Source organism: Aegilops tauschii, chromosome 2 (genome assembly GCF_002575655.3).
Source record: "Aegilops tauschii subsp. strangulata cultivar AL8/78 chromosome 2, Aet v6.0, whole genome shotgun sequence".
Classification (NCBI taxonomy): domain Eukaryota; kingdom Viridiplantae; phylum Streptophyta; class Magnoliopsida; order Poales; family Poaceae; genus Aegilops; species Aegilops tauschii.
The window spans coordinates 568916527-568935049 of NC_053036.3; the positions used below are offsets into that span (position 1 = coordinate 568916527).

The 18523-nt window shown below is 43.3% G+C and overlaps 1 protein-coding gene across 1 annotated transcript; it reads left to right on the forward strand.

The window, feature by feature from the left end:
* The first annotated feature begins 12609 nt into the window (after positions 1–12609).
* On the forward strand, positions 12610–18227 carry LOC141041277 (uncharacterized). The gene is made up of 2 exons (XM_073507406.1): positions 12610–13003; positions 17881–18227. The coding sequence occupies exons 1-2, from the start codon at positions 12610–12612 to the stop codon at positions 18225–18227; spliced, it is 741 nt and encodes a 246-aa protein (XP_073363507.1).
* Positions 18228–18523: the final 296 nt, after the last annotated feature.

The window sequence follows — 18523 nt, forward strand, 5'->3', positions numbered from 1 at the left end:
TCCCCTTGTTATTGCCGGAACCGGTGAAGAAGCCCATGGCACATGCTAGGGTTCGCTTGTGGCTGGTGAGGGAGCACGCCGGGGGGGAGGGGGTAGATGTGGACGAGCACTAGAAGTGGAGGAGCCCCCCCAGCACACGTGGATTTAAAAAAGACGCACTCCGTAGCTTCTAGTTGCTGATGCGTGGGCCCGCGGTAGGTAGCCGCATTGAATACAACGGCGTGTGGTGGTTGGCCGACCGACATGTGGGACCACGGCGGACACCGAGGGGATGCGCGGCGCGTCCGCTTCGTGTCCCCACCGACGCATTTCAGGCCCAAATTTGGGTTTGGGTCGGCGCTTTGGGCCGACGTTTTTGTCCGTGTCGACCCAAACAGATATGAGTGGACGAAATGGGTCGCCTCGTTGGAGTTTCTCTCAGGGTTATTTCTTGGGGAAAATGCACCGAAACATCCTGTTATTAAAGCTGGATCCCAAAGGGCATTAGCCTCACTGTCAGACAAGGCAAACTTTATATGTTACATATCTTTCCAATTATCCTATGTGTGTGAATCTCCATGAAATGAAGGTGAATGAACGTAATCATGAAAAAATGGGAGAAGTATCAATCCTTCTTCGAAATTGTGGCATCATCGCTCGGACCACATTTTGAGAGGGGAATGGAAGGAATGGTCATAGTAGAAATACTTTATCCGCTAGATTTCTCTGATGCGGGAAATTGCATTGACTATATCAAGGGACATGAAAACAACTCAGAATTGAGCAGTAAGAGCCACAGGGGTCCTTGAACTTATTCATACTAACATATGCAGTAAAAGTCTGTGGATGGGATTGTTTCATCAGCTTCACCGATGATTTCTCTCGCTATGGCTACATTTATCCTATAGTGATCGATCCGAATCTTTGGAAAAACTGAAGATCTATAAAGCTGAGGTTGAAAATCAGCTCAACCTAAAGATAAAGTAGTACGGTTTTAGCATGGGCAGACTATTATGGTAGGCATGCTCCTTATGGGCAAATACCATATCCATTAGCCAAATATCTTATTGAAAATGGAATTGTTGCCCAATATTCAATGCCTGGTGGAAGTAAACTGACGTGGCTGAGCGTTGTAATCGCACCCTTATGGATATGGTGTGGAGCATGCTTAGTTATGCAAGTTTACGAGTAAGTCTTAATATGGACAAAGGCATTGAAAACAGCTGCGCACGTTCTGAATCTTGCTCCATCTTAGTCAGCACGAAGCACACCTTATGATACATGGACGGGAAAGAAACCAAGCAGTAATTAGTTGCCTATGCGGGGCTACCTTGCTGAAGCTAAAGTATTCTGTCAACAATTAAGAAGATGGACGCAAAGACAGTTAGTTGTTTTTTCATTGGATAACCTCTTAGGGGAAAAAGATATTGTTTTTATTGCCTAGGTCATACCACCAAGTTTGTGGAAACCATGCAAGCGGTGTTTTTTGAGGATAATAAAGTCACTGAGGTTAAGACAGTTGATATTGAGGAGAAGCGGGTGTATGTTTCATCCCTGGTTATCAAAGAGATCCTTTTAACTTATATGTAGGAGACACCTATTGGTGATCCTAAACCTGAAGTGGATCCTCAGTTCAACGATGAGCCTCGGCCTAATGAAGATCCACATCATGATGAGGATTCTTAGTCTATTGATGATCCTCAACACGATGCTAATCCTCGGCCTTCCTATCTAAGAAATGTATAAACTAATGAGCATGTGAGAAGATCACAATGGGATAGAAAAAATGCCATCCCAAGTGACTTTCTCACTTTCATGCCTAAGGATGTAAGTGACATACGGTATGGAGAAGATTTGACCTCATATATGAAAGCCACTAAAGGTGAAAAGTCATCCAAATGGTTGGTCGCCATGCAAGACAAATTGAAGTCTCTGAGCATGAATAACTTTTGGGACTTAGAATCTATTGATGGAGCCAAAAGGGCATGCTGCAAGTGTGTCTAGAAAACCAAATGTGACTCCAAAGGTAGCATCAAAAGGTTCAAAGCGAGTCTTATAGCAAAAAAATTACACAAAGAGAAGGGTTCGATTATAATGAGAACTTCTCACATGTGTCAACTAAAGATTCTTCCAAAATTGTTGGCACTTGTAGCTCATTATGATTTACAGCTGTATCAAATGGATGTCAAGACAACATTGTTGAATGGTGACTTAAACAAAGATGTTTATATGACTCAACTAGAACTTTTGTTACGGAAGGAAAAGAACATATGGCATGTCGGTTGAAAAAAACTCCATATATGGTTTGAAGCAAGCTTCAAGATAGTGCACCTCAAGTTCGACAAGGTTATTAAAACTTTTTTTTAAGAAAATGAAGTAGACAACTGCATATATGTTAAGTTTAAAGGCAATATATTCACAATACTAGTCCTATATATGTGGATGACATTGTATTGGCTTGCAGTGATAAAGATATCCTACATGAGACCAGAGATTTCTATCTTCAAATTTTGAAATGAAGGATCTCGGTGAAGCCTCGTATGTTCTTGACATTTAGATTCATCGAGACATGTTCCAAGGGACATTAGGATTATCTTAAAAGGCATACTTTGCAGGAGTACTAAAGAAATACAATATGCATAAGTGCTCTGCCTCACCTGCCCCTATAGTGAATGGTGATAGGTTTGGGATATTCCGATGTCCAAGGAACCAGAATGAAACTGACCGGAGGAAGTTTGTTCCTTATGCTTCAGCTGTTGGAAGCAACATGTATGCTCAAGTATGTACATGCCCTGACTTAGCTTTTGTAACCCAGATGCTTGGCAGATTCCAATCGAATCGAGGACCGGGCCACTTGAAGGCCACAAAGAAGTCTTGCATTATATGCAAGGTACTAATTTTTTTTTGCTTACATATACGAAGTCCAGTAACCTGGAAGTTGTTGGTTATTCAAACTCTGATCTTTCTGGGTGTGTTGATCGTAAGAAATCGATGTAAGGTTATATACTCACACTCGCCGGAGGAGCTATATCATGGAAAAGCTCAAAGAAAATGATAAATGCCTCATCTACAATGCAGGTGTAATTTATAGCATGTTATGAGGCCACCGATTATGGCTAAAGAATTTCATTCCCGTACTTAAAGTTGTAGACATTGATAACCCACAAGTGTACATGATCAGTTTGTAGCCTTTTCGATAAGTAAGAGTGGCAAACCCAATGAGGAGCTAAAGGTAGAACACTAATATTCTCTTAGGTTATATCAACCACTGATACAACTCTACGCACACTAAACATTTATTTTAGCTAGAAACAAAGAGTAAACCTACTTTGTGGGTGTAATGAGATAGGTTTACAAAATAATAAAGACCACGGAAATAAAAGTTAGGTGTTCTTTAAATAAAGAATAGTAAAGTAAATATAGTGAGTGTGGAAAAGTGGTGGTAGGATGGGAAGAATTCTCACTAGGAAATTGATTAATAGAACGATGATCGTTACTGAGGCCTCTACTAACATACTATCCCTTTCTCGGACTTTTATGCACTTACGATTGAAACTATTAGCAAGCATATGCAAATACTAACAAATTCATTAAGGTAAACTCAACCATGACATTAAGATAAATTGGGCCCCCTTCATCCCATATGCAATGACTCACGAACTGGGGTTTAGGTTTCTATCCCGCCCGCAACCCACCATAAGCAAATAAATCACATATTGCATTGTAATCCATATACGCGCGTTCTCATATGATGGGCGCTAAAGGACAACAAAATAAAACATGGAACTCAAATCAATCACGATCACCAATTAATCCATAGGAAAAAAATAATCTACTCAGACATAAAAACAATCAGGAAAATTATTGGATAATAATTTATAGGACCAAAAACCATGTTCAAGTAGGGGATTACAGCGGGATGCAGGAGAGTGGACTACTGAATAAAGAGGGCGGAAGGTGATGGAGGTGCTGAAGACGACAAAGTTGATGGAGATGGTTGCCGTGATGATGATTTCTCCGACGGTGCTCCAGCACCACCAAGAGAGAGGGGGAGAGTGCTCCCCCCTCATTCTTGCTCTTCCAAGGCCTCTCCTCCAAATGGGGACCGGAATACCCCTCTGGTCCTTGGCCTCCATGCCCCCGGAGGGCGAGATCACCTCCGAGATTAGATATCTCTATCTGTTTTCGTGACTTTCTGGAACTATTTCTACAGCCGAGCATCACTTCCGTTATAGCAAGAGATCGGTAACTCTGCTCGAGCTAAATTTTTTACACAATTTTTTCTCTAGAAATTAGCTTTCTTTCGGCAAAAGAATGGCCCCAACCGCCTTAGGTATTTCCCACATGGGCCCATGGCGTGGCCGGGGGGTGGCCGCGTGATGCGGAGCATCCTACGATCATCCCCATGTACACTACTGTTGGGGAACGTAGTAATTTCAAAAAAAATCTATGCACACGCAGAATCATGGTGATGCATAGCAACGAGAGGGGAGAGTGTTCACGTACCCTCATAGACCGTAAGCGGAAGCGTTATGACAACGCGGTTGATGTAGTCGTACGTCTTCACGATCCGCCGATCCTAGTACCGAACGTATAGCACCTCCGCGATCTGCACACGTTCGCTCGGTGACGTCCCACGAACTCACGTTCTAGTAGAGCTTCAAGGGAGAGCTTCGTCAGCACGACGGCGCGATGACGGTGTTGATGAAGCTACTGGTGCAGGGCTTCGCCTAAGCACTACAACAATATGAGCGAGGTGGAATATGGTGGACGGGGGCACCGCACACGGCTTGGAACAATCAACTTGTGTGTCCTAGGGTGCCCCTGCCCCCGTATATGAAGGAGCAAGGGGGAGGCCGGCCGGCCTTGGGGCACGCCAAGGAGAGGGGGAGTCCTCCTCCTAGTGGGAGTAGGACTCCCCTTTCCTAGTCCAACTAGGAAGGAGGAAGGGGGAAGGAAGGAGAGGGAGAGAGGGAGGAAAGAGGGGGCGCCGCCCCCCTCCTTGTCCAATCCAGACTCCCAAGGGGGGCACGCGGCCAGCCCTAAGCCCTCTCCTCTCTCTCCCACAAGGCCCATGTTGGCCCATTAGATCCCCTGGGGGTTCCGATAACCCCCCGACACTCCGATAAATATCCGGTGACCCCCGGAACTCATCCGGTGTCCGAATATAGTCATCCAATATATCAATCTTTATGTCTCGACCATTTCGAGACTCCTCGTCATGTCCGTGATCACATCCCGGACTCCAAAATATCTTAGATACATCAAAACACATACACTCATAATACCGATCGTCATCGAACGCTAAGCGTGCAGACCCTACGGGTTCGAGAACTATGTGGACATGACAGAGACACATCTCCGGGCAATTACCAATAGCGGAACCTGGATGCTCATATTGGTTCCTACATATTCTACGACGATCTTTATCGGTCAAACCGCATAACAACATACGTTGTTCCCTTTGTCATCGATATGTTACTTGCCCGAGATTCGATCATCGGTATCTCAATACCTAGTTCAATCTCGTTACCGACAAGTCTCTTTACTCGTTCCGTAATGCATCCTCCCGCAACTAACACATTAGTCACATTGTGCTACCTCTTGAGCACTGCGATGGTTTTCCCTTGAAGAGGAAAGGGTGATGCAGTAAAGTAGCGTAAGTTTTTCCCTCAGTTTTTGAGAACCAAGGTATCAATCCAGTAGGAGGCCACGCTCAAGTCCCTCGCACATACACAAACAAAAAAAACCTCGCAACCAACGCAATAAAGGGGTTGTCAATCCCTTCACGGTCACTTACGAAAGTGAGATCTGATAGATATGATAAGATAATATTTTTGGTATTTTTGTAATAAATATGCAAAGTAAAAAAAAGGCAATAAAAATAACTAAGTGTTGGAAAATTAATATGATGGAAAATAGACCCGGGGGCCATAGGTTTCACTAGTGGCTTCTCTCAAGAGCATAAGTATTATGGTGGGTGAACGAATTACTGTTGAGCAATTGATAGAATTGAGCATAGTTATGAAAATATCTAGGTATGATCATGTATATGGGCATCACGTCCGTGACAAGTAGACCGACTCCTGCCTGCATCTACTACTATTACTCCACACATCGACCTCTATCCAGCATGCATCTAGAGTATTAAGTTCAAAATAACAGAGTAACGCTTTAAGTAAGATGACATGATGTAGAGGGATAAACTCATGCAATATGATATAAACCCCATCTTGTTATCCTCGATGGCAACAATACAATACGTGCCTTGCTGCCCGTGTTGTCACTGGGAAAGGACATCGCAAGATTGAACCCAAAGCTAAGCACTTCTCCCATTGCAAGAAAGATCAATCTAGTAGGCCAAACCAAACTGATAATTCGAAGAGACTTGCAAAGGTAACCAATCATACATAAAAGAATTCAGAGAAGATTGAATTATTGTTCATAGATAAACTTGATCATAAACCCACAATTCATCGGTCTCAACAAACACACCGCAAAAGAAGATTACATCGAATAGATCTCCACGAGAGAGGGGGAGAACATTGTATTGAGATCCAAAAAGAGAGAAGAAGCCATCTAGCTAATAACTATGGACCCGAAGGTCTGAAGTAAACTACTCACACATCATCGGAGAGGCTATGGTGTTGATGTAGAAGCCCTCCGTGATCAATGCCCCCTCCGGCAGGACGCCGGAAATGGCCCCAAGATGGGATCTCACGGGTACAGAAGGTTGTGGCGGTGGAATTAGGTTTTCGTGGACGCCTCTATTGGTTTGGGGGTACGTAGGTATATATAGGAGGAAGAAGTACGTCGGTGGAGCAACGTGGGCCCCACGAGGGTGGAGGGCGCGCCCCCCTGCCTCGTGCTCTCCTGGTTGATTTCTTGACGTAGACTCCAAGTCCTCTGGATCACGTTTGTTCCGAAAATCACGTTCCCAAAGGTTTCATTCCATTTGGACTCCGTTTGATATTCTTTTTCTGCGAAACTCTGAAATAGGCAAAAAACAGCAATTTGGGCTGGGCCTCCGGTTAATAGGTTAGTCCCAAAAATAATATAAAAGTTTATAACAAAGCCCATTAATCATCCAAAACAGAATATAATATAGCATGAAGCAATCAAAAATTATAGATACATTGGAGACATATCAAGCATCCCCAAGCTTAATTCCTGCTCGTCCTCGAGTAGGTAAATGATAAAAACAGAATTTTTGAGGTGAAATGCTACTTGGCATAATTTTTAATGTAACCTTCTTAATTGTGGTATGACTATTCAGATCCGAAAGATTCAAGATAAAAGTTTAATATTGACATAAAAGTAATAATACTTCAAGCATACTAACTAAGCAATTATGTCTTCTTAAAATAACATGGCCAAAGAAAGATCATCCCTACAAAATCGTATAGCTTAGTCATGCTCCATTTTAGCCACACAAGAATGCTCTCATCATGCACAACCCCGATGACAAGCCAAGCAATTGTTTCATACTTTAGTAATCTCAAACTTTTTCAACCTTCACGCAATACATGAGTGTGAGCCATGGATATAGCACTATGGGTGGAATAGAATATAATGATGGGGGTTATGTAGAGAAGACAAAAAAGGAGAAAGTCTCACATCAACGCGGCTAATCAACGGGCTATGGAGATGCCCATTGATTGATGTTAATGCAAGGAGTAGGGATTGCCATGCAACGGATGCACTAGAGCTATAAATGCATGAAAGCTCAACAAAAGAAACTAAGTGGGTGTGCATCCAACTTGCTTGCTCACGAAGACCTAGGGCATTTGAGGAAGCCCATTGTTGGAATATACAAGCCAAGTTCTATAATGAAAAATTCCCACTAGTATATGAAAGTGACAAAACAAGAGACTCTCTATCATGAAGATCATGGTGCTACTTTGAAGCACAAGTGTGGAAAAAAGGATAGTAGCATTGTCCCCTTTTTTTGGGCCTTCCTTTTTTTGGCCTTTCTCTTTTTTTATTGGGACAATGCTCTATGAATGATGATCATCACACTTCTATTTACTTACAACTCAATGATTACAACTCGATACTAGAACAAAGTATGACTCTATATGAATGCCTCCGGCGGTATACCGGGATAGGCAATGAATCAAGAGTGACATGTATCCAAAATTATGAATGGTGGCTTTGCCACAAATACGATGTCAACTACATGATCATGCAAAGCAATATGACAATGATGAACGTGTCATGATAAACGGAACGGTGGAAAGTTGCATGGCAATATATCTCGGAATGGCTATGGAAATGCCATAATAGGTAGGTATGGTGGCTGTTTTGAGGAAGATATAAGGAGGTTTATGTGTGATAGAGCGTATCATATCACGGGGTTTGGATGCACCGGTGAAGTTTGCACCAACTCTCAATGTGAGAAAGGGCAATGCACGGTACCGAAGAGGCAAGCAATGATGGAAGGGTAAGAGTGTGTATAATCCATGGACTCAACATTAGTCATAAAGAATTCACATACTTATTGCAAAAATCTACAAGTCATCAAAAACCAAGAACTACGCGCATGCTCCTAGGGGGATAGATTGGTAGGAAAAGACCATCGCTCGTCCCCGACGGCCACTCATAAGGAAGACAATCAAAGAACACCTCATGTTTCAAATTTGTTACATAACGTTTACCATACGTGCATGCTACGGGACTTGCAAACTTCAACACAAGTATTTCTCAATTTCACAACTACTCAACTAGCACAACTTTAATATCAGTACCTCCATATCTCAAAACAATCATCAAGCATCAAACTTCTCTTAGTATTCAACACACTCATAAGAAAGTTTTTTACTAGTCTTGAATACCTAACATATTAGGAATAATTTCCCAATTTAAGCAAATTTCCATGCTGTTTAAGACTCTCAAAATAATATAAGTGAAGCATGAGAGAATAATAGTTTCTATAAAACCAAACCACCACCGTTCTCTAAAAGATATATGTGAAGCACTAGAGCAAAAACTATATAGCTCAAAAGATATAAGCGAAGCGCATAGAGTATTCTAATAAATTCCGAATCATGTGTGTCTCTCTCAAAAGGTCTGTACAGCAAAGATGATTGTGGTAAACTAAAAAGCAAAGACTCAAATCATACAAGACGCTCCAAGCAAAACACATATCATGTGGTGAATAAAAATATAGCTCCAAGTAAAGTTACCGATGGAAGTAGACGAAAGAGGGGATGCCTTCCGGGGCATCCCCAAGCTTTGGCTTTTTGGTGTCCTTAGATTATCTTGGGGTGCCATGGGCATCCCCAAGCTTAGGCTCTTGCCACTCCTTGTTCCATAATCCATCAAATCTTTTACCCAAAACTTGAAAACTTCACAACACAAAACTTAGCAGAAAATCTCGTGAGCTCCATTAGCGAAAGAAAACAAAACACCACTTCAAGGTACTGTAATGAACTCATTCTTTATTTATATTGGTGTTAAACCTACTGTATTATAACTTCTCTATGGTTTATAAAATATTTTATTAGCCATAGATTCATCAAAATAAGCAAACAACACACGAAAAACTGAATCTATCAAAAACAGAACAGTCTGTAGTAATCTGTAACTAACGCAAACTTCTGAAATTCAAAAAAAATCTACCAAAATAGGAAGACCTAGAAAATTTTTTATTGATCAGCTGCAATTGGAATCAATATTTTATCACATTCTGGCGATTTTTAGCAATTGTTTTCGTGAACAGAAAGTTTCTGGAATTTTCAGCAAGATCAAATAACTCTCATCCAAGAAGATCCTATAGGTTTAACTTGGCACAAACACTAATTAAAACATAAAAAAACATCTAACCAGAGGCTAGATCAAATATTTATTCCTAAACAGAAGCAAAAAGACAAAAAACTAAAATAACATTGGGTTGCCTCCCAAGAAGCGCTATCGTTTAACGCCCCTAGCTAGGCATAAAAGCAAGGATAGATCTAGGTATTGCCATATTTGATAGGCAATCCATAAGTGGCTCTCATAATAGATTCATATGGTAATTTAATTTTCTTTCTAGGGAAGTGTTCCATGCCTTTCCTTAACGGAAATTGGAATCTAATATTCCCTTCCTTCATATCAATAATTGCACCAATCGTTCTAAGGAATAATAGGACATGAAGGATTGCAATCTATATCAAGAACAATAAAATCTACGGGCACGTAATTCCTATTTGCAACAATAAGAACATCATTAATTCTTCCCATAGTCTTCTTAATGGTGGAATCCGCAAGGTGTAAGTTTAAAGAGCAATCATCAAATTCACAGAATCCTAGCAAATCACACAAAGTTTTTGGAATCGTGGAAACACTAGCACCCAAATCACACAAAGCATAGCATTCATGATCTTTAATTTTAATTTTAATAGTAGGTTCCCACTCATCATAAAGTTTTCTAGGGATAGAAACTTCCAATTCAACTTTTTCTTCATAAGATTGCATCAAAGCATCAACGATATGTTTAGTAAAAGCTTTATTTTTGCTATAAGCATGAGGAGAATTTAGCACGGATTGCAACAAGGAAATACAATCTATCAAAGAGCAATTATCATAATTAAATTCCTTGAAATCCAAAATAGTGGGTCCATTAATATCTAGAGTTTTGATCTCTTAAATCTTACTTTTACCAATTTTTGCATCAAGATCTAAAAATTCTGAATTTTTGGAACGCCTTCTAGGTAAAGGTGGCTCATATTCAGTCCCATCATTATCAAGATTCATATTGCAAAACAAAGATTTAATAGGAGACACATCAATAACTTTTAGATCTTCATCTTTATTTTCATAGAAACTATCCGGTTTAGCGACCATCTTATTAACTAAGGTGGCCTGCTTATCCGAAAATTCAGCAACTAATTTTTTGAGACGAGCAATCTGAGATTTCAAACCATAAAATTCCTTAGACATGTCGTCGAGCTCTTTATTCATGTAACCCATAAAGCTTTTTTGTTCTTTAAGCTCGTTTCTAAAGAAATTTTTATGCTCAAACTGTAAAGTCATGAAAGTTCTAACGTTGCTTTCAATCTCTTCTAACCTTTTAATTAAGGTGAAGATCATCAAATCTAGGTAGGGCCATCGTGAAAAACAAGCAATCCAACACACGAGAAAACAAGAAGCAAGCGAAAAAGAGGCGAACGGAAAAGAGAGGGCCAATAAAACGGCAAGGGTGAAGTGGGGGAGAGGAAAACGAGAGGCAAATGGCAAATAATGTAATGCGGGAGATAAGAGTTTGTGATGGGTACTTGGTATGTTGACTTTTGCGTAGACTCCCCGGCAACAGCGCCAGAAATCCTTCTTGCTACCTCTTGAGCACTGCGTTGGTTTTCCCTTGAAGAGGAAAGGGTGATGCAGTAAAGTAGCGTAAGTATTTCCCTCAGTTTTTGAGAACCAAGGTATCAATCCAGTAGGAGGCCACGCTCAAGTCCCTCGCACCTACACAAACAAATAAAAATCTCGCAACCAACGCAATAAAGGGGTTGTCAATCCCCTCACGGTCACTTACGAAAGTGAGATCTGATAGATATGATAAGATAATATTTTTGGTATTTTTGTAATAAAGATGCAAAGTAAAATAAAAGGCAATAAAAATAACTAAGTGTTGGAAAATTAATATGATGGAAAATAGACCCGGGGGCCATAGGTTTCACTAGTGGCTTCTCTGAAGAGCATAAGTATTACGGTGGGTGAATGAATTACTGTTGAGCAATTGACAGAATTGAGCATAGTTATGAGAATATCTAGGTATGATCATGTATATAGGCATCACGTCCGTGACAAGTAGACCGACTCCTGCCTGCATTTACTACTATTACTCCACACATCGACCGCTATCCAGCATGCATCTAGAGTATTAAGTTCAAAAGAACAGAGTAACGCTTTAAGTAAGATGACATGATGTAGAGGGATAAACTCATGCAATATGATATAAACCCCATCTTGTTATCCTCGATGGCAACAATATAATACGTGCCTTGCTGCCCCTGCTGCCACTGGGAAAGGACACCGCAAGATTGAACCCAAAGCTAAGCACTTCTCCCATTGCAAGAAAGATCAATCTAGTAGGCCAAACCAAACTGATAATTCGAAGAGACTTGCAAAGATAACCAATCATACATAAAAGAATTCAGAGAAGATTCAATTATTGTTCATAGATAAACTTGATCATAAACCCACAATTCATCGGTGGCGGGGCGATGGAGACGAGGGGGAGACGATGCGGCAAGGAGAGAGGGAGTGAGCCGATTTGGGGGGAAATGGTGGGGGCGATGCGGCCGGTGGTGGCTCCCCTTCCTCTTTATAGGATGTGACATTTTTGGAAGTTTTCATGCGCCGCGTGGCTAGCCCACGACCGCCGCACGTGACAAGGGAAAACGATACGCCCACGCCCACGACCGCCGCACGTGACAAGGGAAAACGATACGCCCACGTACAATACATGTATACCCTCAGTGTACAAAAGTAATCGGGCCGGTGCGGGCTTGTACAGGGCTGTACGCGCGCTCTCCGCGGGCATAAAAAGACGATCTTGCCCCTCTTCACGAATCGTTTTTGACAGATCTCAGCCGTTCTTGTGTTTCTCCCCCTCGCGTTCAGCCCGGGGGGAGCACAGGAGCAGAAATGACTGCTCAAAGCATGGAGTCGTTGCCACTCTACCAGCTCCTCCTCCCTCTACTGGCCATTGTTGTCCCTCTCCTATGTCTCAACCGCGCGGTGCACTGGCACCGGCACCACGAGGGCGCCCACCTGCTGCCTCCGTCTCCGTGGGCACTCCCGGTCATCGGCCACCTACACCACCTTGTGGGTGACCTGCCGCACCGCGCCGTGCGCCACCTGGCGCGACGCCACGGCCCGCTCCTGCTGCTCCGCCTCGGCGGCCTCCCTGTCGTGGTCGCCTCCTCTGCGGACGCCGCACACGAGGTCATGGTGGTGCGCGACGTCGACTTCGCCACGCGCCCCATCAGCCGCATGATCTGTCTCTCCATCCCCGAGGGAGCAGAGGGGATCGTCTTTGGTACATCATCACTTGAGGAACGAAGGCAATCAGCCAATATTTCGAGTACAGAGCAATGAATCATTATGTCAGTCTACACGAACATCTGCTATTTGTCTGACTACATCCAACAATATCTTGTGCCAGCAGTCGTGTTCACTCGACAAAAATACCAGGTGTTATTCACCTTATGTATATTTTTAGTATACATCATTCGTCTGAGAACAATCACTCTGGCCTATATCTTTTTTATACAGGACTAGTGCTCACTATGAAAGTGATGCCCTACCGCGGGCGCCGCACGCTAGCTGTTCTACACCGGCATCTGCGCATGCCGCACTGATGAACAGGAACACAAACCGCCGCCCCCGTAGTCTGGATTACATCAACAATGCCACGGCCGATTCTCTTGTCCGCCTTGGTTTACAACACTATGGGCGACTTACCCGTCCGACCCCGTGGCCGACTCTCCCGTCCGCGCCGGTTTACAATACCACGGCCAACTCGTCTGTTGTCCAGGCGAATCAGGTGATATTCTTCTAAGTATAAGTTTGGCACATATTCCTTTTGTCAAAAAACAATTACTCTGGCCTGCGATGTTTTTGATGCAGGACAATTATTCACTGCATCAAAACAACGTGGTTGACTCGCCCGTCCGCGCCGGTTTACAACCCCACGGCCGGTTCATCTGTTTGAGCCGCCTCTGATGCTGAGGTCATCTTTTCCGTCCGTCTCTCGCGGCCTGGTCTACATCAACACACCGGGCCGCACCTGTCTGCATGAGCTGTTTATTGAGTATAAAGCAAGTCACAGCTTGGGTAGCCCGGTTTTCTTTCAACAAAATGGAGGCAAATTATCACAGACTATCAACCGCCGTCTGCACCGGGTGGCTCAATGGGCAGGCGCACAAATCGCCGCCACTACAGTTTGGTTTAACTTCAAATCGCCAGTTGGAAGGAACCATTGGCCGAGTTGCTGACACGGCTCATACGGGATCATTTACAACCCGCCGCAGTCACCTCAACCTTCTGTGGATTCACATCGTGCTATCAACACCAATGATATATAAGTTATGCCGGTTTATATCACGGTCAAATATGGAGAATCTCAAGTCAACTCCTCGAGTCACCTTGAGACTCGGGGGCTACAGTAATATGACTCAGCAAATGTTGCCGGTTTTCAGTGAAGTCAAGAACCCCAGGACGTTGGAGGGAAAGATAACCCGGTCCCGGAGGCTACTACCATATGGATGAAAATTTAAAGGCCGTCAGAAAATTTCCGGCTTAGAAAATATAATAAGTTACAAAAATCCGGCTCAATGAAGAAGTTCCGGGTCATCAGAAAGGATTCCGGTTTACAATCCGGCTAAAGGGAAGTCAGTCTCGCTGAAGCTCTCAAATATCCGGTTTAGAATCCGGTTCAAGGGAAATTTGTTCTCCCGCAAAGCTCTGAAGCTCTCAAAACTGGTTGAAGAATTTCCGGTTCAAAAAGAATTAATCTCTCGCAAGTTCGAGTTTAAATGCCGTCAGAAAATTTCCGGCTGAAAATGAAGATTCCGGTTTAAAATCCGGTTCAAGAGAAAGACGTCTCCCACAAAGCTTTGAAGCTCTCAATATCCGGTTTTAAATCCCGGTTCAAGAAGAATTTATCTCTTGCAAAAAGTTAAAGGTTGTCGAAGAGGACCTGCTGCCATATGATGCGCGGTTCAAACATGGGTATCCTGCCTTATTGGCTTATCATATTATTGATCACTTGGGGGCTTGGTCGTATCCGAACCATAGCTACACCTCTTGATCGGCGCACTGCCACAGCATCACTTTGGGGCTTGGTCGTATCCGAACCATAGCTACACCTCTTGATTGGCGCAATGCCACAGCATCACTTGGGGGCTTGGTCGTATCCGAACCATAGCTACACCTCTTGATCGGCGCAATGGCACAGCATCACTTGGGGGCCTCGTCGTATCCGAACCATAGCTACACCTCTTGATCGGCGCAATGCCACAGCATCACTTGGGGGCTTGGTCGTATCCGAACCATAGCTACACCTCTTGATCGGCGTAATGCCATAGCATCACTTGGGGGCTTGGTCGTATCCGAACCATAGCTACACCTCTTGATCGGCGTAATGCCACAGCATCACTTGGGGGCTTGGTCGTATCCGAATCACAGTCACACCTCTTGATCGGCTCAAAGCCACATCAATCCGGGGCCAAAGAGAGTGTTGTAAAACAACAGCTCAAACATAGGTACCCACTGAGCACAGCTCACAATGTTGCTTGGGGACTCTTTGCTGTCGAATTTAGGGCCTGGCAGCCCGTGAAAAGCCTCGACTACAACGGTTTTATTTGCCTTTTGCTAAGTTTCTCTTTCTTTTGATAAGATTTGTGATGTTTTCAAACCGGTGTTTATCAACCCGGTTAGGTTGTCAACTACAAGTTGTCAGTATATGATCAGTCATAATCCGGAGATTATCAACCCGGTCTGGTTTTGACTACAAGTCGCCAGTATTATATATGGTTAATCCAGTGTTTATCACAACCCGGTACGGTTTTATCATAAACCGACGCAATATGGAAGGAGTTATCAGTACTCAAGATTGGGGTTATCACCTTTTACTACAATAAAGTTGGCCAACCAATGATGTGATTTAATGTCACAGGTATGATATATTTCATATTTGATTATTCTTAAGTGCAGCCTTGGTTATCAACCCAGGTTATATGTTGGGCATTATGACCCGTCCGGCGGTAAACCGCCAGGACACTTTAAACTTGCTGTATGCAGAAACAGGTTGAATAAAGCATAATTATAAATCACCGATGTTTATTAACCCGGCCTGGCTTTAAGACAATAAGTCGCCAGTGTATGATGAGAAATTATCCGGTGTTTGTTAACCCGACCTGGCTTTGGACTATAAGTCGCCAGTATATATTTGGATTGCGCCATTGGAATCATGCGCTCATAAATCATTAGGTATAAGTTCAAATCTTTAATAGCCAACATGGCTGGATTTTTATTATGGTTATCAATAAACAATATTATGATTAAGGTTATCAAAGTCGCTTTAGCGCAATGGATATTATTTTATCGATGGATATGATTTATTCCACAATGGAAGGAGTAGTCGAGAGTCACTGCAGGCTTACAACCCGGCACTTGGGGGCTACATTATTCAAATTAAGATTATATCAAATATGCAAGTCTCATGTCGCTGCAAGCATGCACCATGACACTTGGGGGCTAATGCAAAGTCATTTTTATTGGCCTTATTGAAGACCCGACTCATCACATCATAATGAGCCGGCCCTTGGGGGCTACCAATTGCTCCTGTCAAAATTCTAGCCCTACGATGGAGGCTACATTATAAGATGTTATTTTCATTGAAGTATATATCAAGTCCCAGTTCAGTATTACCTTAATGAGCCGGCCCTTGGGGGCTACACATCACTGCTCAAGTGTACATGATTATATTTACAAAGTCCCTGCTCATTATTGCATAATCACCCGGCCCTTGGGGGCTACACTGATTGAAGTTTTTATAAGCAATTACAAGTCCTAGGTTGCTGCAAGCATGACAACCCAATACTTGGGGGCTACAACATATATGGAGTATTCAGTTTTTACTAGAGATGAACAACATGGATTTCTTCAAAGTGGCAGTAATTATATGGAAACAAGTCTCAAATCATCACTTTGTTCTGTTCAAGACTTGGGGGCTACAAGTAATATGGATATAAGGGAGAAATATCTTCCGATTTTCAGTTTTGAGCAAACCAGATTGACCCGGCATCACCAATCATTATGACCCGGTGTCTGCAACAATCATGAACCGGCGGCGAAGGCAATCATAACCCGGAATTATCAGTTTTAATAACCCGACAGTGTTGGCAATGATAAACCGACAAGTTTCTACATCTTCAAACCGGTTGAATATCAGATGAGTATTTCAAAACCAATATTTCTTAAACCGGCGCTTCGGAAGCCGACTCAAGTGGATTATTCTTCACAATATTTCTCTGTGAGAAACCAATGTCAGCAAATTGAGTATGAAACTGAGTATGAAGCTGGCTTGTTAACCCGGATTTTCTAGAAGGAGGAAATGACAAGGACTTAAGGATCATCAGATGCCGGTTTACAAGAATTCTTAACCCGGAGCATAATCTGTCAAATTTGTTCTTGTGTTTGTTTTACAGGATGAGTTTAACATGGATAAATCCAAATTAAACTGGGGGCTAATGTCGGGGATATACCCCGCGGCGTAAACCGGCCGGAAGTATAACCCGGCCGGACTTGGCGGTTTACTTCAGACCCGGCTGAGACTTAACGATTCACTGGCGACCCGTTTGGACCTGGCAGTTTACGATTCATTGGTAATACGGCAGGCGGGTCAGAGGAGCGACAAGACCCGGTGGCCCAACGGGCGGTTCATGAAGGCCGGTTCATACTATGGTGGGCCGGTTTAAGAGGAAAGGCGTGAGGAATATTTGTTTTACAAGGAGTTAAGACCTGGACTTGTATCCGGTTTGTATTAGAGATAGACTAGTCCTAATCCTAATAGGACTCCACATATAGCCCGCCCCTTCAACATATATAAGGAGGGGCAGGGCTCCCCAAAGAGGGACAAGCAACAAGAAACAATCTCTAGGGCTAGACACAAAGAGCCGGCTTACCGGCGACTCCCTCATGATCATAATGAGACCTAGCCGCAAACAGCATGTAGGGTTATTACCGGATGATGTTTCCCGGGGCCCGAAGCTGTCTAAACCCTTGTCTTGTGTGTTGATCCGCCCTGCGTCTCTCGTCTCACTCAACCCCTCTCAAGCTACCACATAGATGCGTTGGCCTCGCGACTAAGTCCTGACACTAAGGACATCTGCCGTGACAAAACCACGACAGTGCTCGTCAACGCCTGGGCCATCAGCAGAGACCCTGCCCACTGGGACGCCGCCGAGGAGTTCATACCGGAGAGGTTTGAGCACGGCGAGATCGACTTCAAGGGGGCGGACATGGAGTACACGCCATTCGGGGCGGGCCGAAGGATGTGCCCTGGGATGTCGATCGGCTTGGCCAACGTGGAGCTCGCGCTCGCCGGACTGTACCATTTCAACTGGGAGCTGCCCGGAGGGGTGGAGGCCAGGGAACTCGACATGACGGAGAAGATGGGAGTCACCGTGCGGCTGCGCCGTGAACTTCTGCTTGTTCCGGTGTTCCGAGCGCCCTTACCACACTACACTAGTAGCTAGCCATGCTAATCGACAGGTGGTACTATAGTAGCAGGTCTGATGAGCAAGGAGATGGCGTGTTTTTTCTTTTTCTTTTTTTGAACATTTCTGTATTTTGTGACCATTTTTTCAAATCCATGAACCTTTTAAAACCCATAGATATTTTAAATTTTTGTGAAATTTCTCAAATGCATGATTTTTTTCAAATCCATGACCTTTGTCTAATTGATGAAAATTCTCAAAGTTGTGTTTTTTTAAATCCACGAACCATTTTCTCAAAGTCATGTTTTTTCCAAATTGAACATGTTCTTATTTCA